The sequence below is a fragment of the Zalophus californianus genome, chromosome 9 (assembly GCF_009762305.2).
Source record: "Zalophus californianus isolate mZalCal1 chromosome 9, mZalCal1.pri.v2, whole genome shotgun sequence".
Taxonomy (NCBI): Eukaryota; Metazoa; Chordata; class Mammalia; order Carnivora; family Otariidae; genus Zalophus; species Zalophus californianus.
Window position 1 is genome coordinate 100,160,044 of NC_045603.1, and position 25,640 is coordinate 100,185,683.

Here is a 25,640-nt window from a genome sequence, read left to right on the forward strand (position 1 = left end):
TGAAACTCGACCATTCTCTAACACCATTCACAAAGATAAACTCAAAGTGGATGAAAGACCTCAATGTGAGATAGGAAGCCATCAAAATCCTAGAGGAGAACATAGGCAGTAACCTCTTTGACATCGCCCACAGCAACTTCTTTCAAGATACATCTCCAAAAGCTAGTGAAACAAAAGCAAAAATGAACTTTTGGGACTTCATCAAGATAAAAAGCTTCTGCACAGCAAAGGAAACAGTCAACAAAACAATGAGGCAACCCACAGAATGGGAGAAGATATTTGCAAATGACACTACAGATAAAGGGCTGGTATCCAAGATCTATAAAGAACTTCTCAAACTCCACACCCAAAAACCAAATAATCAAGTCAAAAAGTGGGCAGAAGATATGAAAAGACACTTCTCTGAAGAAGACAGACAAATGGCTAACAGACACATGAAAAAATGTTCATCATCATTAGCCATCAGGGAAATTCAAATCAAAACCACATTGAGATACCACCTTACACCAGTTATAATGGCAAAAATGGACAGGGAAAGAAACAACAAATGTTGGAGAGGTTGTGGAGAAAGGGGAACCCTCTTACACTGTTGGTGGGAATGCAAGTTGGTACAGCCACTTTGGAAAACAGTGTGGAGGTTCCTCAAAAATTTAAAAATAGAGCTACCCTGTGACCCAGTAATTGCACTTCTGGGTATTTACCCCAAAGACACAGATGTAGTGAAAAGAAGGGCCATGTGCACCCCAATGTTCATAGCAGCAATGTCCACAATAGCCAAACTGTGGAAAGAGCCGAGATGCCCTTCAACAGATGAATGGATAAAAAAGATGTGGTCCATATATACAATGGAATATTACTCAGCCATCAGAAAGGATAAATACCACAGTCTCCGCCGGGAGTCGCCGCGGTTTCCTGCTTCAACAGTGCTTGGACGGAACCCGGCGCTCGTCCCCCACCCGGGCCGGCCGTTCAGAGCCAGCCCTCCGCCATCTCTTCGTCGCGCCCTCGGACCGCTCCAAGGCCCCGCCGCCGCTTGCCGCCGCCTTTTCTCAGCCGCCGCCATGACGACCGCGTCCCCCTCGCAGGTGCGCCAGAACTACCACCAGGACTCTGAGGCCGCCATCAACCGCCAGATCAACTTGGAGCTCTACGCCTCCTACGTCTACCTGTCCATGTCTTACTACTTTGACCGCGATGATGTGGCTTTGAAGAACTTTGCCAAATATTTTCTTCACCAATCTCATGAGGAGAGGGAACATGCTGAGAAACTGATGAAGCTGCAGAACCAGCGAGGTGGCCGAATCTTCCTTCAGGATATCAAGAAACCAGACCGTGATGATTGGGAGAACGGGCTGAATGCAATGGAGTGTGCATTACATTTGGAAAAGAGCGTGAATCAGTCACTACTGGAACTGCACAAACTGGCCACTGATAAAAGTGACCCCCATTTGTGTGACTTCATTGAGACTCATTACCTGAATGAGCAGGTGAAATCCATCAAAGAATTGGGTGACCACGTAACCAACCTGCGCAAGATGGGGGCTCCCGAATCTGGCATGGCAGAGTATCTCTTTGACAAGCACACCTTGGGAAACAGTGATAGTGAAAGCTAAGCCTTAGGCTGTCTTCCCATAGCCACAAGGGTGACTTCCCTGGTCACCAAGGCAGTGCATGCATGTTGGGGTTACCTTTACCTTTTCTATAAGTTGTACCAAAACATCTACTTAACTTCTTTCATTTGTACCATTCTTCAAATAAAGTAATTTGGTACCCAAAAAAAAAAAAAAAAAAAGAAAGGATAACTACCTGACTTTTACATCAACATGGATGGGACTGGAGGAGATGATGCTAAGTGAAATAAGTCAAGCAGAGAAAGTCAATTATCATATGGTTTCACTTATTTGTGGATCATAAGGAACAGCATGGAGGACATTAGGAGAAGGAAGGGGAAAATGAAGGGGGGGAATCGGGGGGGGGAGACAAACCATGAAAGACTATGGACTCTGAGAGACAAACAGGGTTTTAGAGGGGAGGGGGGAGGGGGGATGGGTTAGCCCGGTGATGGGTATTAAGGAGGGCACGTACTGCATGGAGCACTGGGTGTTATACAAAAACAATGGATCATGGATCACCACATCAAAAACTAATGATGTATTGTATGGTGACTAACATAACATAATAAAATTTAAAAAAAAAAAGAAAAACAAAACAAATAAAAGTCATACAGATTGGAACTGAAAAAAAAGTGATTGTTAAAACCTGCTAGGGTTTTAAATAAAATAATAAGATTTCTAAGCTAAATGTAAAAGTTTAAGAAAAACTATAGTTCTTCAATTTATAACTTAAATAAATTTAATATTAATTTTTAAAACTAAAGTAAACCTGTGATAGTATTTTCTGCACACACAAAAAAGATACTGCTAAGGACATCAAAAACTCACATTTAGCATACTGGGCCTGCCTGTCAAACATGTCTGCTTGGTGACTGCCATTGACAGAAAGTTCACCACCTTGCTAGGCAGCCCATTATTCTGTAGGATAGCTTAAGCTATTAGGCTGTTAGAAAGCCCTCCCCTGCCCTTATGTTAAGTTGAACTCCCTCTCCTTGATCTCCAGTCACTGGTCTCAGTTCTGCCCCCCTGTAGACACTGAACAAATCTAATCCCTCTTCCTCATGAAATCAGCATCATCTTTTCTCTAGGCTCATGTCTCCAAGCTAGTGCCTCCAGATTTGCCAATCTTTCATTTGCTCTGCAATTATTTATTGAGGGCCTGCCATGCTCCAGGCACTGTGCTAGATGCCAGAGAGAAAACAACAACAACAACAAAACCCAGGCCCTGCCCTCCAGCTCACAGTCTAGTGATTAAAAGAAGTGAGGAGGTACTTAGAAATAATCGTGAGATAAAACCTGTAGGGAGAGCCCTGAGAGCACAAATCACTCATCCTCGTCCTGTGGAGTCACAGATGGCTGCTCAAAGAAGACAATGTCTGATGCCAGAGGAACATTTTGTAGTTGGCCCAGCAAAAAGGTGGGAGGAGAGAGGAATAATACATACACAAAAGCCTAAGATAAGAGGGAGAATAGCTTTTCATAGAATTACATGTAGTTCCATATAGAGCAGGAAGTGAAGAGCAGAAACACAACTTACCCTCCTCCTCCTTCTCACTGATAGTGCCTAGTTCAAAAAGACTTGATCTAGGATCCAAAAACCCTCTGAAATTGTAAGCAAAATTGTGCACATATGTGCATATGTATGTTTTCCTGGAAAGAAGATTTTCAGAAGAGTTATTAGCTTTACGTTAGGAGTAAATGAGTTAGATTGATCCATGTCCGTTAAAATGTAGCCCCTGAACCTAACGTAGTACCAAAATGCTCAGAGATACCATCACAGACAGAACATTGCCTCCCTTCATCAGGACATCACCGCTCTGCCAATGTGGCTGAATGCAGCCCCATCATACAGTAAACTCACATGTAGGCTGTAGTCACTCAAATCCCTTATGACATTGTCTTGTGAGTTCTGCCAGATTCCCTCCACCCTGTTCTTAGTCAGTTGATACTGAAATTAAAACCAGAGCTTTTATACTATCAAATTTCAGCCCAGGGCTCCAGATTCTCTGATTACCATTAATAATAAAACTAATCATAATGGCTAATATTTACTGAATACTTTCTATGTGCAGGCACCATGCTAAATTCTGTATACACGCTATCCCATTTAATCCTCCCAACAGGCTCCTAAAGTAGATATTGTGATCTCCATTTTATAAATGAGGAAACCAAGTATCAGAGAGGGTAAGAAACTTGCTGATAGTGACTAAACTAGGACCGAACCCAAACTCTTAACTGTTAAGCTATAACAGATTCCAATATTGCTTCCTTTACCCACCCACCTTCGCCAACGGACTTAGCGTTCCATGACGAGTTTCATTTCCAGTGTTCTCCCTACCACTGCCACAAAGCCAGTCCTTCTAAAACACTATCAAATCAAATATGAACCTCACAGACTAGATTTGAATATGCTTATTCTTTAAAAAAACATGTGACTCACCAGTTTAAAATCCCAATATATGTGCAGTCTGTTTTGGGCTGCCTTGGAACATGGCTCTAAAGTGGGCTTCTCCCCATTGCCAGGGTCTGTCAGGCAGTGATCATCAGTACGTGCCTCTGTAATCAGTGGTCCCACATAGAATTCCCCGGTTAGGTGATAGTAGACGTTCTAAAAGAAAGCAAAGGAATCTGTCCTGGATACAGTCAGTGGGGCTGTCCTTGACCTTATAGAGGGCATGAAGGCTGTTCCTGGGTCCCCTACGTACTCAGTCACTACGAGGGAGCACTGACCTTTCATGGGTAACAAGGAGCCGCTTCCACTTCCTTCTCCTCAAACCCCAGTTGACTCTAGGAAGAAGACCAGGCATAAGGAGGGGGCACCAGCCTGCCTGATTCCATATAAGGGCTCCAACACAATCATGACTTGCATCGGCAAAGGAGATTATCTTTGAAACACACACACACACACACACACACACACACACACACACACACACACACCTGAACTTCCGAAGTTGTCATCATAAGCTCCAGCTATGGGCTTGTCAAGAAACCTTTCCAGTTCTTAATCTGATACTATCTTGCTTGGTGAGCTTGGACAAGTAGGTTGTTTTTGTGTCTCAGTGTTTTCATTTGTCACGTGGAAATGCTTATCTATCATACATACTACCAGAAGTTCCCTGTGAGGGCAACATGCAAAGTAACAAGACGGATGAAAATATTCTCAGGGGAAAAAGTCCCCCAGGCTGCACCATCCACTTGATGCCAGGTCTCTTCTATTCTATGGAGTGACTTCCATTTAGCCTCTCTCTTCTCTAGCCCCTGTTTCCTTCTCTACAGAAGAAGCCACAGGTAGCATCACCTGCCCACCTTCCAGGGCATACCAGGAGTGTTGGGAGGATGGGACAGTGAGGGGAAGGGAAAAGGGTGGAACCTGAGGTAACTGTCAATGAAAATATTACCATTATGAATGAATGTGACAGAGCATACTTTCTACCTATCATTCCTGTACCCAAAGCAGAACTGTCTACTATGATTTTTTGAATGGACTTCGAAGTGCTTAGTTATAAAGACAGGTTTGGATTTCACCCTTACCCATTGCTCGGGATGCTGTTTCTGCCTTCCCATCATCTAACACTTAGTCTGAATCTGGCAAGTGTTGCCAGAGGCTGAGCCACAACAGACTCACCCGGGGGCAGGGGAGATTGTGGAAGATACCTGCAGACTGTATTTGTGACAGTAAAACATGATGGGGGTTTTGCCTGAAACAAGTCCCTGATCCAGGCAGATATTTTCATCCAACGTGTTTTTCATCTGAAAGGGCAAAACACACAGAAACACCATTGGAAAGAGGTAGAGAAAGAGGGCCTTCAGGCCTCCCCAGGTCATTCCTTTTCCCCACTACTCCAAGGGTGCCAGAAATTACCAACCAAAAGGAAGCAGGGGTTTGGATCTTGGGAGCCATTTTCTTTGCACTAGACAAATGCTGGAAGGAGGTGCTGCTGTGATGCTCCTTCCTAGGAACTCCCACCCTCAGACTGTCACAGCACATATAGAGAAGGGGGACCAAGCCGGATACCCTGGTTGGCTAAGAAACTGAGAGGTCAGATCTAGGGCTGCAGTTTGCAAAGTAAGGAACCAGAGGCAAAGAAAAGAGATGGGGTCTGGGGAGCAAGAGACAAAAGGACACTGAGAGGGCCTAAGGGCAAAAAGCTGAGAAAGGAGTTAAGGGGTAGAAAGAATCCTGGACAGGATGGAATTTGGAAATGCTTTTCTGAGTTGTCATGTAATTCAGGCCCCATTGTCTTTTATAGTCAAATATTTTGTAAAATCTGAGATGCAATTTCATGATACATACTCTTCCGTAGCCCACAATGTTGTGGATTGGCTTCAGGTTTGGATAAACATTTTTCAGATACCAGTCAAAAGTTTTACATTTCAGTTTTTTCCGGAGTGCCATTCTGGAAGAAATGTCTCCAAAATCGATTCCAGAGTTCTATAAATTAAACATGGACTATTTCTGTGCCTTGTAACATCCTTGACTCCACCAAAGGGCATGAATGACACATGAGGGAATGAAATATTTTCCTGATGGCCTGGAAGGTAACCTTGATAATTATAGTTTTTAAGGGAAAGTGGGAAGAGCTTGAAACCTAGTAATCTCTGCTGGCTTCAAAGGTACTTGCAAGGCCTGCGAAGTAGGGCCACTCAGGTTTATTTCCTTTTATTAGCAAGCTAATGCAGACTGCTCCCATTTGACATAATATTTACACCAGTAAGGCACAAAATACTCCTCATGATAGAAAAAGGCTTTCAAAAGGAATATTCTGGTAGCAAGATTTAGAGGTTGAAGGAGATTTTCTACAAGTGATATCTGTGGGGAATCAAAGGGAAAGAATGCTTGAGCCCAGAGCCGCAGCTCAAGGACAGAAGACAGCATGCCATGCCAACCTCAGGTGGCTAGCCTTAGCCAAGAAGGCCATCCTCATTTGTGTGCATCCAGCAGGGTTACAGTCTCTACTCCCACCATCCCACATCCTACCTGCCATGTCCCATAAATTCCTAATGTCCAGCCCTGCCCCACAAGGAATCCCCCAGTATAGATGATGCATGTAGATCATAGAATCTAGAAGATTCCTTGGTTTAAATTATATCTCTCCTGCTTATTACTTTATTACCTTAAACAAATTCCTTTCAATTCTCTGTGCTTCAGTTTCTTCATCTGTAAACTTGGAAGAATAAAAAAAAAAAAAAACCTTCTTCATAGATATGTTGCAATGATTAATGACTACCTGGAGCACAGTATTACTACACTAATGTTAGGTGTCATTATCCTTGCACCATCGGAACTTTATGCTAATTTTTTAGGGTAGGGATGGCACTTTCATTCTATCTCTCCCATTTCCTACCCTGTCACCCCCTCCTCCTTCTTCGTTCTTCCCTGCTTCTGTTCAGTCCATGACAAACCTGGAGAGGTATGTTCCAGGCCAAATAGACCATGTGTTTGTACTCATCCATCCAGATTTCAGCCACTCGCAAAGCATTATGCTTCAAGGCAAGACTCAGATCCACGGCATAAGGCTTGTGGTGTCTCTCTAGGTGAGCAATCCGGGAGCAGGGTAAGATCTCAATTCTCCCTCCACACTGCCACACCTGTAAAAGAAGAAAAGAAAGTCACCTGGGCAGGCTAGGCCCATGACCAAGAAGCAGCATAGCTTGTAGACTCACAGAGAACACATTTTGGAATCATTTTTAAAGAATGTAAATTCAGTCCTCTCCCTCCCATCTCAGTGTGGCCTCTCAACCTACCTACCTAAAACAACCTTCATTAGAAATCTACCAAAATTCTTCTCTCCCATTGTTCAGACAGCTCCAAAAATCCTACATCCTTCAGGAAATCTTCCTGAACAGACCAAAGGAATGGATGCCTTGACTCTATTATCCCCAAGAAAGTGCCAGAGTCCTAAGAGGTACCACACTCTGAGCCAATCTCACTGGACTTCACTTACCAAGACCCACTCTGTGCTGCATGCTAGATATAAAGCAATGTGGTGGACAGACTCTCAGGGGCTCCCATGGTCCCTGCCTCCTAGTGTTCATACCCTTCTCTAATCCCTTCCCTTTGAGTGTGGGCTTGTGATCTCCTTCTACCCAATAGAATATGGCAAAGGTGACAGGATGTACATGATTGCATGTATGTGATTACACTATATAAGATGGCAGTGTCCATCTGGTTAGGAGACGTGCTGTCATGTTGGCTTTGAAGTAGAAAGCCACCATGTTGTGAGCTACCATGATAAAGAGGCCACAGGGCAAGAAACTAAGCGTGGCTTCCAACTGATAGCCAGCAAAAAAACTGAATGCTTTCTCAGTCTAGAGGGCTTCAAGGAACTGAGTGCTGCCAAAAATCCCATGAGCTTGGAAGCAGATCTTTCCCTAGTCAATCCTCAATAGCCAACACTTTGACTTCCGTGGCCAACATCTTGACTGCATCTTTGCAGATAACCCTGCTAAGCCATGCATGGACCCTTAATCCACAGAAATTGTGAGATGGTAAATGCACCTTGCTTTGAATCACCAACTTTGTGATAATCCTGCTACACAGCAATAGATAACTAATGCAAGTAATTCTTGACTAAGAGATATCATGACTCATGATATAATGATATAATTATAAATACTCTTCTCTGCCATCCTGATGGGTACAAACTTACTTTTCAGGCCACATATTCTAATATTTGCCTTAAAAATATGATCTTCATCCAGATAGATGATAGAATTATCTAATGATATTGGATTGATATAATGGCTCCAGTGTCTTCTCCTCATGGTTTCCCAAGAAAGGTGCAATTTCTGGGAGTTAATTGGCCTATCTAGCAGTGGTTAGAAACCTACTACGTTCATGCCCAAGGGAGCCTCTGAGATAAGAGTGAGGAACTTAGGTCCTGCTGGTTCAGTTAACCACCTGAAGGGTCAGTCCCCTTATCTGACTTTCAAAATTTTTTCATCCCTTCTTCTACTTCTGAATCCACAGATTCTTCTCCCTCATCCCCCAAAACCCAGAATAGCACAATGACAAAAAGTCATGCTTTGAAGTCAGACTGACCTGTGTTCAAATCCTGATTCTATCACTGCATACCTGGCAACTAGAGGCAAAACACTCCCCCTTCTGAGTCTCAGGTGGCTCATCCACAAAGGACATAAAGCTGTCAGGAGGAATAAATGGCATAACAAGTATCCAAAAATGTCTATGATTTTTAACTTGAAACAGATCTTTTCTTCCATTATCTTCCTGAATTTCTCTTCGTTAGTTTCCAGAATTATGTGGAGGTTACAACTGATATATTTTCAGATTTTAGTTTCTGAAGCCAAACATCTAAAATTTCAAATACAAATTTATTACAATTTTTTTAGTTGCTGGTAGTTTCCAATCCACAGGAATTCAGAGGAGAAAAAAATTTGGCACAAAAAAAACTTTAAATTCAAGTGAAAAGATAAAAGTCATGATTGCCATTTATGAAGTAATGTTAACTATTATCCTTGACCAACAGTTTTCAAATTTTACTCTTTCAATTTATTCCCACTTGCCAAACATTCCTCCATTCTCATTCTGTGTGTGTGTGTGTGTGTGTGTGTGTGTGTGTGTGTGTAACACACAGAGAGAGATGTAAAGCTTCTGCTTATAATAACAATGACTTGCTCTGTGGCAAATATTACCCTAATGTTTTTCATGAATTTAATCCTTACCACGTAGGTATTATTATTATCCTCATTTAAGTAAGTTGCCCACATTTACCAGCAGGTAAATGACTGAACTGGATTCTGAACCCAGGCAGTGAGCCTGTTAAGCTCTGACAAGGGGTCAGGAATACACAAAGTGCCTGATAAATGCTGGTTTTCCTTTCTTGAGCATCAACCCCAACAGTCCATCTCCTTTTAAACACTTCCATGTGCACTATCACTGCCATGCCTCTAGATGTCAGAACAAAACATTCCATGCAGTTCTAATGTTCCCCATGATCTGTCACTGGAGAATGACAGATCTTACCAAGTGCTGGAAGGTTTTAAAAGGCAAATAGTCACACACACACACTAAGGAAACTAGATATGGGTAGAACTGTTTTATCCATGAAAAAGACAAGAATGGCCTTTCCCTGACACTCCCTACATTTCCAGCAAAATCTAACAAAAAAGCATAAAATATTAAAAGAAAGAGGATTTCTTGTGGAAACAAAAATATCAGAATTCAATATGGGATGGTGAGGGGAATGGAAACAGACAAGAAGCAGAAGAATAAGAAAGCAGAGAAAAGCATGGGGAACTTAGAAATGGTAAGAAGGGCTTGGGGTCCTAAGTTGGAGAATTGGAGTTCCAAATTCCTGGAAGCTATGGTACATAGCAAAACCTCAGCCATAATGTAACTAAGGTCATCTTAGGACTTTGCTAAGTACCATGCATAAAATAATTATTTCTACATTTCTATTTTGTGCTAGAAACTAATTGTACACTCAATACCTATTTCCCTCTACATCTATAGTTGTAGAAGGAATGACTGCACACATAGCAAGTAGCTGAAATCTACATTTCCCAGACATTTTTGCTCACCAGTGGCCATATGACCAGCAGCGGCCAATGGGATTTGAGGGAAATAACATTTGCCACTTTCAGGTAGTTCCCTTAAAAAGAAAGCATGCTCTGTCTTTCCACCCTTTTCTCTTCCTACTGAGTAGAATACAGGTGTGGTGTTAAGTGTAGCAGAACCACAAGATGGGTCTTGGTTCCCATCACCCTGAAGCTGCCATCTTAATCCTGAACTGCTTATGTTCAAACTATTCTGCGAAAAAGAAATCAATTTCTATCTTGTTTAAACCTGTTATTTTAGCCTCTCTGACAGTAGTCAAACAAGGATTCAATTCATATCTTTTTAATCATTTAAAAATATTTATCATGCCACTTGGGAGCAAGATGGTGGAGGAGTAGGAGACCTGGATTTCATCTAGTCTCAGGAATTCAGCTGAATAGGGATCAAACCATTCTGAACACCTACAAACTCAACAGGAGATCGAAGAAGAGAGTAGCAACAACTCTCTGAACAGAGAAGCGACCACTTACTGGAAGGTAGGACGTGCGGAGAAGTGAATCCGAGGCGATATTCTGGAGGATAGAAGGCGGGGGAGGGGGCCTCCGTCAGCCGCTTCTGGCAAGTGCTAGAGCTGCGGAGCACAAAATCGGAACTTTTAGTGGTCGGCTCTGCTGAGGGACGTCGCTCCAGTGGCTAAGCGGGGGGTGGAATCCTCGCGGGACAGTGTGGTCTCAGGACCTCGGGGTCACAGAAAGACCGGGGGTGCCTGAGTGCGGCAGAGCTCCCAGGTATCGGAGCGGGGAAGCCGGCTGCAGAGACGGAGCCGAGGCGCAGGCTCTCATCTCGGGGTTGCCATAAACTGTGATCGGTGACAGTCGGGCCACTTCTCCAGCAGGGACACAACAAGCGGCAGATCCGGGGAGACTCCTCTTCCTCCCTCGGGAGGAGCGGCGCGGGAGCGCACCGCAGGGATCTGCTGGGTTTGGAGACTCCACACGGGGTCGGGTGCCAGACATAGATAAGCTCGGGTCACAGGCCGGGTGAGCACAGAGTGTGGCTGGAGACCAGGGAGACGGGAGTGACTGCTTTTCTCTGGGGCGCACTGGGGAGCGGGGCCCCGAGTTCTCAGCTCCTCTGGGTGGAGATTGGGAGGCCACCATTTTCACCTTGGTCCTCCAAAGCTGTGCCGAGAGCTTGCAGGGAACAAAAGCTCCTGAGAGCAAACCCGAGCAGCTTGCTTAGCCCGGACCGACGAGGGCGGGGCAATTCCGCCTCCGGCAAAGACATTTAGGAACCACGGCAACAGGCCCCTCCCCCAGAAGATCAGCACAAACAGCCAGCAAGCCAAGACCAAGTTTACCCATCAAGGAGAATGGGAGAACTCCAGCGCTAGGGGAATACTGCACATAGAATTCATGGCTTTATACCATGATTCATTAGTTTTTCAAACTTAATTTTTTTCAGTTTTTTTTTAATTTTTCTTTTTCCCTTTTACAACCAACATCTTATCAATCCCTTTTTTTAAAAAAACAATTTTTATTTTTCATTTTTAGAGTCATATTTTAGCCCTTCAATAGTAGTTACCCTTATTTTTGGCATATATATATAAGTTGTTCTCTCTTTAAAATTTTGAGATACAGTTTCTTCTAACAGATCAAAATATACCCTAAATCACTAGTGTATGGCTTTGTTCTAGTCTCCTGCCTGATCACATTCTCTCCCTTTTTTTTCTCTTTTTTGTAAATCTTCTTTTTTCTTTTTCTAAACAACTTCTTACCATATCAATTCTTTTTATAAAATCTTTTATAATTTTCATCTTTACAGTCATCTTCCATCCCATCAATGTATCAACCCTTATTTTGTACATATATAAGTCTTTCTTCCTTTAAAATTTTAGGAGGCACTTTTTCCTAACAGACCAAAATAAGCCCAAAATCTAGTGTGTGGCACTGATCTATGCACTAGCCTGATCATATTTGATCATATTCTGTTATTTTTTGTATTGTTCTGTTTTTTGTTTTTATCTTTTTCTTTTTCTTTTTTTTTCTCTTTCTTTTTTCTTTCTTTCTCTTTCTTTTCCCTGGTTTGAGGTCTTTTCTGATTTGTATAGAGTATATTTCCTGGGGATGTTGTTAACCTGTTAGCATTTTGTTCTTTCATTTATCTATTCTCCTCTGGACAAAATAACAAGATGAAAAAAATCACCTCAGCAAAAAGAACAAGAGGTACCATCAGCCAGGGACCTACTCAATACGGACATTAGTTGGATGTCGGGCCTAGAGTTCAGAATCATGACTTTAAAGATACTAGCTGGGCTTGAGAAAAGCGTGGAAGTTATTAGAGAAAACCTTTCTGGAGAAATAAAAGAACTAAAATCTAACAAAGTCGAAATCAAAAAGGCTATTGATGAGGTGCAATCAAAAATGGGGGCACTAACTGCTAGGATAAATGAGGCAGAAGAGAGAATCAGTGATATAGAAGACCAAATGATGGGCAATAAAGAGGCTGAGAAAAAGAGAGAGAAACAACTACAGGATCACGAGGGCAGAATTCGAGAAATAAGCGATAGGATAAGACAAAACAACATTAGAATAATTGGGATCCCAGAAGAAGAAGAGAGAGACGGGCAGAAGGTATATTGGAGCAAATAATAGCAGAGAACTTCCCTAATGTGAGGAAGGAAACAGGCATCAAAATCAGGGGGCACAGAGAACCCCTCTCAAATCAATAAAAAGAGGTCAACACCCCAACATCGAATAGTAAAACTTATGAGTCTCAGAGACAAAGAGAAAATCCTGAAAGCAGCTCGGGAGAAGAGATCTGTAACCTACAATGGTAGAAATATTAGATTGGCAACAGACCTATCCACAGAGACCTGGCAGGCCAGAAAGAACTGGCATGAGATCTTCAGAGCACTAAACAAGAAAAATATGCAGCCAAGAACACTATATCCAGCTAGGCTGTCATTGAAAATAGAAGGAGAGATAAAAAGCTTCCAGAACAAACAAAAACTAAAGGAATTTTCAAACACGAAACCAGCCCTCCAAGAAATATTGAAAGGGGTCCTCTAAGCAAAGAGAGAGCCTAAAAGCATCATAGATCAGAAAGGAACAGAGACAATATACAGTTACAGTCACCTTACAGGCAATACAATGGCACTAAATTCATACCTTTCAATAGTTACCCTAAATGTAAATGGGCTCAATGTCCCAATCAAAAGACACAGGCTATCAGATTGGATTAAAAACAAGACCCATCAATATCCTGTCTGCAAGAGACTCATTTTAGACCCAAAGACACCCCGACATTGAAAGTGAGGGGGTGGAAAACCATTTACCATGCTAATGGACACCAAAAGAAAGCTGGGGTGGCAATCCTTATATCAGACAAATTAGATTTTAAAACAAAGACTGTAATAAGAGATGAGGAAGAACACTATATCCTACTTAAGGGGTCTATCCACCAAGAAGATCTAACAATTGTAAATATCTATGCCCCGAACATGGGGGCAGACAATTATATAAGGCAATTAATAACAAAAGCAAAGAAACACATTGACAGCAATACAATAATAGTGGGGCACTTTAACGCCCCCCTGACTGAAATGGACAGATCATCTAAGCAAAAGATCAACAAGGAAATAAAGACTTTAAATGACACACTGGACCAAATGGACTTCACAGACATATTCAGAACATTCCATCCCAAAACAACGGAATACACATTCTTCTCTAGTGCCCATGGAACATTCTCCAGAATTGATCACATCCTAGGTCACAAATCAGGTCTCAACCAGTACCAAAAGATTGGGATCATTCCCTGCATATTTTCAGACCACAATGCTTTGAAATTAGAACTCAATCACAAGAGGAAAGTCAGAAAGAACTCAAATACATGGAGGCTAAAGAGCATCCTAGTAAGGAATGAATGGGTCAACCAGGAAATTAAAGAAGAATTAAAAAAATTCATGGAAACCGATGAAAATGAAAACACAACTGTTCAAAATCTTTGGGATACAGCAAAGGCAGCCCTGAGAGGAAAGTATATAGCAATACAAGCCTTTCTCAAGAAACAAGAAAGGTCTCAAATACACAACCTAACCCTACACCTAAAGGAGCTAGAGAAAGAACAGCCAAGAAAGCCTAAACCCAGCAGGACAAGAGAAATAATAAAGATCAGAGCAGAAATCAATGAACTAGAAATCAAAAGAGCAGTAACAGATCAACGAAACTAGGAGCTGGTTCTTTGAAAGAATTAACAAGATTGATACACCCCTGGCCAGACTTATCAAAAAGAAAAGAGAAATGACCCAAATCAACAAAATCATGAATGAAAGAGGAGAGATCACAACCAACACCAAAGACATACAAACAATTAGAAGAACATATGATGAGCAACTCTATGCCAGCAAATTAGATAACCTGGAAGAAATGGGTGCATTCCTGGAGATGTATCAACTACCAAAATTGAACCAGGAAGAAATAGAAAACCTGAACAGACCTATAACCACTAAGGAAATTGAAGCAGTCATCAAAAATCTCCCAACAAACAAAAGCCCAGGGCCAGATGGCTTCCCAGGGGAATTCTATCAGACATTTCAAGAAGAATTAATACCTATTCTCCTGAAACTGTTCCAAAAAATAGAAATGGAAGGAAAACTTCCAAACTCATTTTATGAGGCCACCATTACCTTGATCCCCAAACAAGACAAAGACCCCATCAAAAAGGAAAATTACAGACTAATATCTCTGATGAACATGGATGCAAAAATTCTCACCAAAATACTAGCCAATAGGATCCAACAGTACATTAAAAGGATTATTCACCATGACCAAGTGGGATTTATCCCTGGGCTGCAAGGTTGGTTCAACATCCGCAATTCAATCAACGTGATACAATACATTAACCAAAGAAAGAACAAGAATCATATGATCCTCTCAATAGATGCAGAAAAAGCCTTTGACAAAGTACAGCATCCTTTCTTGATCAAAACTCTTCAGAGTATAGGGATAGAGGGTACATACCTCATTATCATAAAAGCCATCTATGAAAAACCCACAGCGAATATCATTCTCAATGGGGAAAAGCTGAGAGCTTTCCCCCTAAGGTCAGGAACGCGGCAGGGATGTCCACTCTCACCACTGCTATTCAACATAGTATTAGAAGTCCTAGCCACAGCAATCAGACAACAAAAAGAAATCAAAGGCATCCAAATCGGCAAAGAGGAAGTCAAACTCTCACTCTTTGCAGATGATCTGATACTGTATGTGGAAAACCCAAAAGACTCCACCCCAAAACTGCTAGAACTCATACAGGAATTCAGTAAAGTGGCAGGATATAAAATCAATGCACAGAAATCGGTGACATTCCTATACACCAACAACAAGACCAAAGAGAGAGAAATTAAGGAGTCGATCCCATTTATAATTGCACCCAAAACCATAAGATACCTAGGAATAAATTTAACCAAAGAGGAAAAGGATCTGTACTCAGAAAACTATAAAATACTCATGAAAGCAATTGAGGAAGACACAAAGAAATGGAAAAACGTTCCATGCTCATGGATTGGAAGAACAAACATTGTGAAGATGTCAACGCTACCTACAGCAATCTACACATTCAATGCAATCCCCATCAAAATACCAACCATTTTTTTCCAAGAAATGGAACAAATAATCCTAAAATTTGTATGGAACCAGAAGAGACCCCGAATAGCCAGAGGAATCTTGAAAAAGAAAAGCAAAGCTGGCGGCATCACAATTCCGGACTTCCAGCTCTATTACATAGACCAATGGAACAGAATAGAGAGCCCAGAAATGGACGCTCAACTCTATGGTCAACTCCTCTTTGACAAAGCAGGAAAGAATGTCCAATGGAAAACAGACAGACTCTTCAACAAATGATGTTGGGAAAATTGGACAGCTACACGCAGAAGAATGAAACTGGACCATTTCCTTACACCACACAGAAAAATAGACTCCAAATCGTTGAAGACCTAAACGTGAGACAGGAATCCATCAAAATCCTAAAGGAGAACACAGGTAGCAACCTCTTCGACCTCAGCCACAGCAACTTCTTCCTAGAAACATCGCCAAAGGCAAGGGAGGCAACGGCAAAAATGAACTCTTGGGATTTCATCAAGATAAAAAGCTTTTGCACAGCAAAAGAAACAGTCCACAAAACCAAAAGACAACTGACAGAATGGGAGAAAATATTTGCAAATGACATATCAGATAAAGGGCTAGTATCCAAAATCTATAAAGAACTTACCAAACTCAACACCCAAAGAACAAATAAGCCAATCAGGAAATAGGCAGAAGACATGAACAGACATTTTTCCAAAGAAGACATCCAAATGGCCAACAGACACATGAAAAAGTGCTCAGCATCGCTTGGCATCAGGGACATCCAAATCAAAACCTCAATGAGATACCACCTCACACCGGTCAGAATGGCCAAAATTAACAAGTCAGGAAACGACAGATGTTGGCGGGGATGCGGAGAAAGGGGAACCCTCCTACACCGTTGGTGGGAATGCAAGCTGGTGCAACCCCTCTGGAAAACAGTATGGAGGTTCCTCAAACAGTTGAAAATAGAGCTACCATACGATCCAGCAATTGCACTACTGGGTGTTTACCACAAAGATACAAATGTAGGGATCCGAAGGGGTATGTGCACCCCAATGTTTATAGCAGCAATGTCCACAATAGCCAAACTGTGGAAAGAGCCAAGATGTCCATCGACAGATGAATGGATAAAGAAGAGGTGGTATATATACACAATGGAATATTATGCAGCCATCAAAAGGAATGAGATCTTGCCATTTGCAAGGACGTGGATGGAACTGGAGGGGGTTATGCTGAGTGAAATAAGTCAATCAGAGAAAGACATGTATCATATGACCTCACTGATAGGAGGAATTCTTAATCTCAGGAAACAACCTGAGGGTTGCTGGAGTGGTGGGGGGTGGGAGGGATGGGGTGGCTGGGTGATAGGCATTGGGGAGCGTATGTAGTATGGTGAGCGCTGTGAATTGTGCAAGACTGTTGAATCACAGATCTGTACTTCTGAAACAAATAATGCAACATATGTAAAGAAAAAAGAAAAAGAAGAAGATCGCAGGAGGGGAAGAATGAAGGGGAGTAAGTCGGAGGGGGAGACGAACCATGAGAGACGATGGACTCTGAAAAACAAACTGAGGGTTCTAGAGGGGAGGGGCGTGGGGGGATGGGTTAGCCTGGTGATGGGTATTAAAGAGGGCACATTCTGCGTGGAGCAGTGGATGTTATGCAGAAACAATGAATCATGGAACACTACATCAAAAATTAATGATGTAATGTATGGTGATTAACATAACAATAAAAAATTAAAAAATATATTTATCATGCCATTATCCTCATGAGGTAGATGAAAGAAGGATGCTTCTCTTCATTTCATAAAAGGGAAAACTGATCAAGACAAACATGCAAAGCAGTCGTTTTCTCTGCCCAACAATTACTGTGGCTTAAGGTATAACCCAGATAGGGACTCAAAGTATATTTGTTAACACGTAAATGTGAGGTCCTCGTTAGGTCTTCATTGGGTATAATATGTAGTTCTAGGGTCATCAGTTCCAAGTAAAAAGAAATTTAAAGTTGTAGGTCTAAATAAGCTTTAGGAAATATCATATGCTTCCAGACATGTAATGGACTAGAGATCACCTGATCTCAGGCAGAGAATTTCAGGGCTTGGGGGGAAAAAAATCCATTTCATAGAACCTCAGTCCACAGTGAGTTAGCAGAGTCAGGATTAGAAGCCAAGTTCAGCATTTTTTTTACAATGCCATCCTGACATCCTTATCATTATTATTTTTATCATTAACCATTTATGAGCATAAGTCACATGTCATTCAGCATGCTAGGTGCTCGATGTAGTAGGTATGGCTTAGAGAGCTTCTATCTCCCCAAGATAACACAAATTTTCAAGTGATAGTGTAGGATTTGGACTCAAGTCTGTCTTTTTCTAATACTCATGTAATTCTCACTAACTTATGCTGCCTTTTTTAAAGTTCAGCCTTAGTCTGGAAGATAAAAGAAAGGTAAATCAATAAGAACAATCACAAGCCCAAGGGGCAAGGCCTTTTAACAAAGGATTGTGGATTATACAGAAGCTGCAAAAGGAATACTATAGGAGGGATATTTTATGCATGAGATCTAGGAGATGCTTGGAAAAATGCTTGGAATGCTTATTTCCCTTAAGGTAAATAAGAGTACTATCAGCTGAGCCTCAATTTTACCTCTTTCCATCCGTATCTCCCAGATTATATAAAACCTATACTAGAAAGTTCCACTCCAGAAGTTTTACTGCCTAGTCCTAGTGACTCAGGAACATGATAATTTGTCCATCTCTTGAGCCAATGACATTCAGCCTTGTTCCAGAATTCCAAAGACCATACTACCCTCCAATTATTTCCCCCTCTGCTTTTTCTCATAATGAGAAGAAAATGTACCCACCCTCAAGCTAAGCTCCACGTTCTCTCCTCCATAGACCAGCATCCCACCATCCAGAGATCCCATCTCTTCCAAAAAGATCCTGTTGGCAGCCAGGATGCCCATGATGGAAGGACTCCTATAGAACACATAGTAAGAGAGTTGCTAACCTCTTGATGAGAGAAATGGGTCAGGATGGCGATGAGGGGTAGGAAGCCAATGATGATTTGGCTTTCAAAGGTCTATTCAAGCCTCTTCTTATCCTGAAGGCCTTCTCTAAACCCTCAGGCTGAACTAAGTACATGTAGCCTTCCTTCACACTCATCCTGCCATAGTCCTTCTCAAATTATAATGAAATTATGCCTTTTTCATCTTCATATCCCTACTTCATAGCCTGAAAATTCTTAAAATGCCTCAAACGTTTTTTTTAAACATTATATACTTTGGTTTTTGTTTGAAAGCCCTTAGATAGTCTAAAGTGCCTATAATTTTTTCTCTATCCTCTGTCCTTCACCCCATCTCCTCCATTTCTCCCACCCACTCTCATCAGTACCATAAAAGATAAACAAAACCCACACCATCCATTCCTGATTTCCCATGCTCTAATCAAGGTCCCTAAATCTCAGACTTACTTCACTGGAGCGGTGGCATCACATGCAGATCAAACCAGGCCTTTGGCAGTGGATCATAGCAGCACCATAGTTCCCAGTTAAAGCCATCAACTGCCAGTGCATACTTTTCCAGTTCAAAGGTGTCAAAATGACTATTGTCAAACACAGGAGACACAATTACAGTGTGGTCTTCCTGAATCCGAGCCAAAATGGGCTCCGCCCTAGAAGAAGAGTGTGTAACAAATCCAGATTGAATACGAAAGTAAGTAGAAGCAAGCAAACAAAACTTCTTCAAGCACCTTGCCCTGACATTGAGCACCTTTTTCATTTATGCTGTGCTGAGCTCTGAGTAGGATACTCCAGAGTGCAGAGACTCTGCAGTTTTCAGGATATGAAAAGAACAGATATGTCAAGAACAGATTTGGAATTGGTACCCAAATACCACTCTCAAGTCATTATGAACAGGACTATTTGTATTCTGCCTAAATTTACATTAGCTCTTTGAGTCTCCCTGTTTCCAAAATGATGTCTCTTTACTATTTGACTCTCCAAAGAACACATCTTTCTTTGCATCATGTAATTTCAGGGCTGAGAAAAACCTTAGGAATCATCAAAAGATAATTTCCATATTTTATAGTTAAGGACATAGATGTCTAGTTAAATGTGACTTATTCAAAGTCACAAAGTTGTTTGGCAAAATCAGGGTCAGAATCCAGTTGTCAACACTCCAAGCCCATTGTTTTTTGTTGTTTTTGTTTTTGTTGCTGTTGCTGTTGTTGTTGTTTTTCCTAACACTAAACTACTACTTCTTTAGTAGTTTAGTGTTACAAATCCCTGAGTAAAACACTCTGTCTTTTCTTTGTTCGAAGTCTGGTGCTATCTTTCCCTATTTCCATAATATCTCGTCTTGTATGTAGTACATTTTCAGTATCTCCTTTCCCCCCTTTCTTAGGAGAAGAAACTTCCTGGAGCCTTACCACCCAATGTTCACTTCAACATGAGCATCCAAGATGGCAATCACATCAGCTGTAGCCACTTTCCTGCCAGTGTTGTGTGCTTGAGCAAGACCCTTTCTCTTCATATGCCGAATTATTTTTAGTAGTCCCGGATACTTCCGGTTATAAAGTTTAATCTTCTCATCCAAGTATGCCTTTAGTTCTCCTGCCAACCAAATGCACACCTATAGAAATTCTGAGTGCAATAATCAATGTGGTGTAGAAATTTCATACTATTATATAGTAGTGGTTGGACTACCTCCAGTTTAGGATGAGCAATTCTACCATCTTGACTGAGAAATAAGTAGTGTTTCCCCTGCACCTACTTCTCTCCATTCTATCCTCAGTCTTAATGCTCCATTCCTAATCTCATTTCCCTTGAAGTTTAACTACCTTAGAATAATCATACAGCTTACCATGTAACAAGGATTGTTATATAAGCTTTATGTGTATTGAGAATTCTCACAAGAATGAGTAGATAGACCTGACCTAGCTAAGGTAGAGGTGCTGATGAACAGACATTGTGGAGACAGCCTGGAATGTCTTCCCCATGGCTAAACTCTCAAGATTTTCTGGAGAATCCATAAACAACTGAAACCGTTTTGTCTTGTTTTACATATTTCTACTTGGCCTCCTCAAGGACCAGTTTTGGACAGAATGCCCAGGCTAATCACTTTTCCAGCTTCTAGCTAATGAATTTGTCCCCTAAATTATGCAAACAGGATTCACTATTCCCAGATTGTTTACATTTTTTTCTTCCCTCTTTCCCCTGTCTTTTATAAGGCCTGTCTATAAATTTGTTCTTTGACTCAGCCTACCAGTTGACTTCCTCATATGTATGAGAAAAACTTGCATGCAAATCACTAAGCAGTGTTTAAAATATCTAACCAAGTGACTGAGTTTTCCATTGATAACATTAATTTATTTAAATTTCAAATTATCCTATAAGGTAGGTATTTTAGTATCCTCACTTTACAGACCAAAAAAACAAAAACAAAAACTGAGGCACAGAGAGATTAAGAAACTTGTCCAAGTTACACATCCAATAAGTAGCATACCCCAGATGTGAGTCCATGTTGTGTCTAACCACCATGCCATGCTGCCTCAAGAACTATGTGTGTACTTGGTTGGACTTATCATGATCTCTCTCTATCTCTCTCTTCCCAGGGCCCAGAGATGAAATTCTTGCTGGTTCCTCTCTCAGAAGAAGAGTAGATTTGTGAGTGCTGGAATGACCAAGATCTGAAAACAATACCGACATGACTGTGGCACAAAAATTTGCCCTATGTTAGAACTTTCCCAGCTGCACTCCAGGAAGACTGACTCAATAACTGAAGGTTTTAAAGAGAGCCAGTGGATCTGAACGCTTTTTGCTCCAACCGTGAGAAACCAAGCTGGAAAGTCCCTACACTTACCCAGTCACTACTTTCAGGAAGCAATCAGAAGGAGTTGCCATATTTTTTTCTTCTTCTGCCACCATGGTGCCCCTGAAAAGGCTTGTGGCAAAGTGGGGGGAGAGAGCAGGTTCTGAAGTTCACCCTTGATGGCACCCACCTTATAGAAGAATCATGGATTCTGCCTATTTTTTTAGCAATTTCTTCAAGAAAAAAATCAAAGTGAATGGCACACCCGGGAATCCTGGTAGAGGTGTTATAATCATTGAGAGGAGCAAGAGCAGGATTACCATAACTTCTGAGGTACCTTTTCCTAAAAGGCATTAGAAAAATCTCACCAGGAAATATGAAGAATAATCTGTGTGGTTGGTTGTACCCCGTTGTTAGCAGCATAATTAGGAATTACATTACTTCCAGATTAACCGGGATAAAGAAGAGAATTAAAGATGAGGATTAAAAATCATTTATCTTGAGTATTCTGCATGAGTTCTTAAATAAACTGTGCGAACCAAAATGGTGGGAAAAAAAGAAAAAAGTTTGCCATAGACCCCAGATATCTAGTGTGTAATTCAACCTCCCTCACTATCTAATTCTGTGTCACTTCCCATTTGGGGATCTCTGTTTCCTCGACTTAGAAACAAAGGCTGAATAATATGCCAGGATCCTTCCAATTCCAAAATTTTATGAGTTGTAGATTCTGAGTCATCCTCTCAGAAATAACGCCTACAGCCCAGCACAAGAATTAAAGACCCTTCAATGGATCTTCTAAAGTAAACTTATGCTCCCGTCTCAGCCTTGCTCTTCCGCTGCTCCTCTTTGCCCCCAAACCCTTTATTCCAGGGTGCTCAGCTCAGGGTGCTTCTGGCTTCTGCAGATTTTCTCATATCATCCTTTTCATCACTCTCTATCCCCCACACCCACAGGCACACACCCAGTCTTCCATTGTTTTCTTTGCTTTTCTAAATCCTACCAAATTTTCAAGTCCCAATCCAAGACCTCCTCCTCCAGGAAGCCTCTCTAGTTCATCCCAGCCATTTCTCCAGGCTTTCTTGCACTCACTGACAGCTCACTCAATCTGACACACCATTCTTCATATACTGAAATAGCTTTCCATAGGTATGTCTTGCCTCATAAATTAATATGGGAACTTCTTGAAATCTTCCTTGCATAGTGCTTCGTTTTTGGTACAAAATAAATAGTTGTTAGTTATAAAATTTGCCTAAAATTGGAGAGGATATATAGAATCCCACATATATTAATACAATTTCTGAAAGAGTTGGATTAGCTCTGTTGACACTTGAAACATTTGACCTGAGATAAATGAAGCTTCCTATCTAGGGGGGAAAGGAGAGGGACATGATCAAGCTATGGCATTTCAACAGTACTACAAATGATACTGAGGTAAACAAGGAGTAATAACACTAGTTAACATTTATTGGGAGCAAGTCCTGTGTTGAGGGCTTTACATGTCTTATTTAATCCTCAAAATTGTCCTATCAGGTAAGCACTATTTATTTCCCCCATATTACAGGTGAAGAAGTGGAGACATGGAACAGTTGAATTACTTACCCCACAAAGTCAAACGAACAGTAAGTTTCTCTTGTGGCATATGTGGTAGACTTCCATTTATTTTCTTCAATTTAACACAAAACAGATTTTTAAGTTCTGTTCAGTGTAGGACCAATCTAGTTGATATTTTATGGTTAATGAGAGAGAAGTTAATCCCTGTCCCAGGGACACCAGTCAAAGAAGAACTAACAGTCCCCTCTTCTTTGCCAATTCACACATTATCTCTATGAAAAGCATAATGGGTTCCGGACCAAAGTGAGAGAGATGTGTTATATGATAAGGGAATGGTTTGGAATGATCCAGAGTTTTGCTTGACTTCTCTTTATGTGTCTACCTATGTTTGTAATCTCGTATCTTTTGATTTCGTTGTTCCATAGGTAGAAATCTTGAATTAATTCTTATCTACTCTTCATGGAATGTGGAATTAAAGAGCCATTGATTTTTTTTTCCACAGGAAATGATATCTCAGGCATCCCCCAGCTCAGTCCTTACATTTGCCCCATGAAAAAGTTGAGTCTCAGACAGGTGAGACGGCTTGCCTCGGATCATCTCACAGAGACAGGGAGTGGAGCCAGGGTGTGTCCAGACGTCGAGGAGAGAGGTCTTTCTCATCAAGTTCTTATTTCCTACTCAAAAACTAGGTGTGCCTGCCCAGAAAGGAATGAAGTCAGCCATTTTCTTTTCTTTGGTTTTCAGTGGAATTCTGCTTAAGAACTGTACCTTCTTATTTTTTTGTGCATTTATATTGAAATGACAAGAAAGGAAGGTATTTAAAACATGAAATCCTTTTCATATATTTTTAGTGTCTGGAAATCCAAAAAGGAAAGTTTAGAGGTCATTTGCCTCTTCCTCTTAGGTCAAACTGCCCCTAATTTGATAATAAATAAATATATATATATGTATGTGTGTGTATATATATATATATATTACCCCTAATTTGAATCTGCAATATGTACCTGTCTCGTACTTAAAGATACCCCAGAGAAGGAAGAAATTCTGCCTCCCATGAGCAGCCACTCCACCGTCCTTACTCTCAGAAATTTCTTCCTTATTGCTAGCCCAAATCTGTGACTTTGTTCTAGTTTCTTCAAAATTTAAAAAACTAAGAGCTAACACTGGCTGAGAGGTTACTATGTGCTAAATACTATTCATCACCTATGTATTATATCAGTGAACATAGTGGCTAGAGATAGGGCTCTGGACTCTGCAAATCTCAATTTTGTCACTTACCAGCATTGCAATATTCAGCAAATTCCTTAACCAGACTATGCCTTAGGTTTTTCCATCTGTAAAATGGCCAAAACAGTGGTTCTTCCTCATAGGTTATTGTAATGATTAAAATAGTTAACATACATAAGGGGCTTGGAACAATGTTAGCTGCCATGATTATCTCATGTAACTCTCCTTACAGTTTATGAGATAGTTATTATTACCAACATTCATGTTTTGCCCACTATCTCCCAATTCTTCATGTCCCCCCGGGTGAACTAGATAGGGATGGGGAGGGGGCATACTATGAGCAAGAAACATTGCCACTGTGAAGAGTCTCGGCATCCAAAGCTCCATTTTCTCTGGGTTTAATTACACAGCAAGATTGCTTTTCCTCATAGGGAACAGTTCTGAATCCCTTCTTGGTATCTGAGGTCTAATTTTGGACCCCAGTTCACTCCCTCAGGTCTCCATCATGGTGCATAAAAAGGCTTCGGAGTCACTCAGTCCTGGACTTGAGTCAGCGCCACCATTAACTCATTATGCAATTTGGGCACATTATGTGATCTATCTCTCTGTGTCTTAGCTTCCCCATCTATGTAATCAAGATGATGATCCTCTGCCTTGACTTTGTGAAGATTAATGTGTCCGGCACATACGACCTCAATAAATGATCCCTTTCTCTTCACTATATGAGGACCCTAAAGTGTCCTAAACTCTAAGATAAAACCCTTTTCCAGCTCAGCTGTCAATAAACTATTATTCTTTGATCAAGTTGCTCACCATTTGAGCTAAAATCATCCACCAAGATGATCTCCTTTAACAAATGAGAAGGGGTGCGGTTGATGACACTAGTGATGGCCCGTTGTATAATGGACAGAGCTTCATTCATGAATATGAGAATGACACCAAGGGATGGGAGTTGTGAAGGATATGTCTTCTGAAGACACCTATAAGAAACCATTTTAAATAACCATATTACTTTTTAAAAACTTTTTAAAAATTACTTAAACATTACTATCCAATCTACCCCTTCACTACATATGATGTTTTAATATATCAATTAGCTCACCAACCCCCAAACTCATTAGGAGGGGAAACTCTCAGGTGATTGTCACTGCAGCAAGATTTTATATTTGCTTAACCAAAATTTTCCTGTTATGAGGATAAAATCCTTGTCTTTCATACTAATCTTCAGTAGATGGATCAACTTGAACATCCAACATTCCCCCAAAAGGAATCCTTATTCCTCCCCCATCT

At 41.2% G+C, this 25,640-nt stretch overlaps 2 protein-coding genes across 2 annotated transcripts in view; one reads left to right on the forward strand and one right to left on the reverse strand.

The window, feature by feature from the left end:
* Positions 1-25,344, reverse strand: part of GALNT8 (polypeptide N-acetylgalactosaminyltransferase 8) — a 35,272-nt gene extending 9,928 nt beyond the window's left edge. The window contains 9 exon segments of the mRNA XM_027594229.1: positions 4,054-4,221; positions 5,271-5,366; positions 5,911-6,048; positions 7,020-7,205; positions 18,627-18,741; positions 19,235-19,254; positions 19,257-19,434; positions 20,191-20,374; positions 25,164-25,344. Coding sequence (XP_027450030.1) covers positions 4,054-4,221; positions 5,271-5,366; positions 5,911-6,048; positions 7,020-7,205; positions 18,627-18,741; positions 19,235-19,254; positions 19,257-19,434; positions 20,191-20,374; positions 25,164-25,344 — 1,266 coding nt within the window.
* LOC118357338 (ferritin heavy chain) lies at positions 904-1,788 on the forward strand. The gene has a single exon (XM_035729239.1). The coding sequence runs from the start codon at positions 1,062-1,064 to the stop codon at positions 1,611-1,613; it is 552 nt and encodes a 183-aa protein (XP_035585132.1). The 5' UTR covers positions 904-1,061; the 3' UTR covers positions 1,614-1,788.
* Positions 25,345-25,640: the final 296 nt, after the last annotated feature.

Bases quoted from the DNA above. Each gene is read 5' to 3' on its own strand.
- LOC118357338 (XM_035729239.1), top strand. From the start codon at position 1,062: ATGACGACCGCGTCCCCCTCGCAGGTGCGCCAGAACTACCACCAGGAC.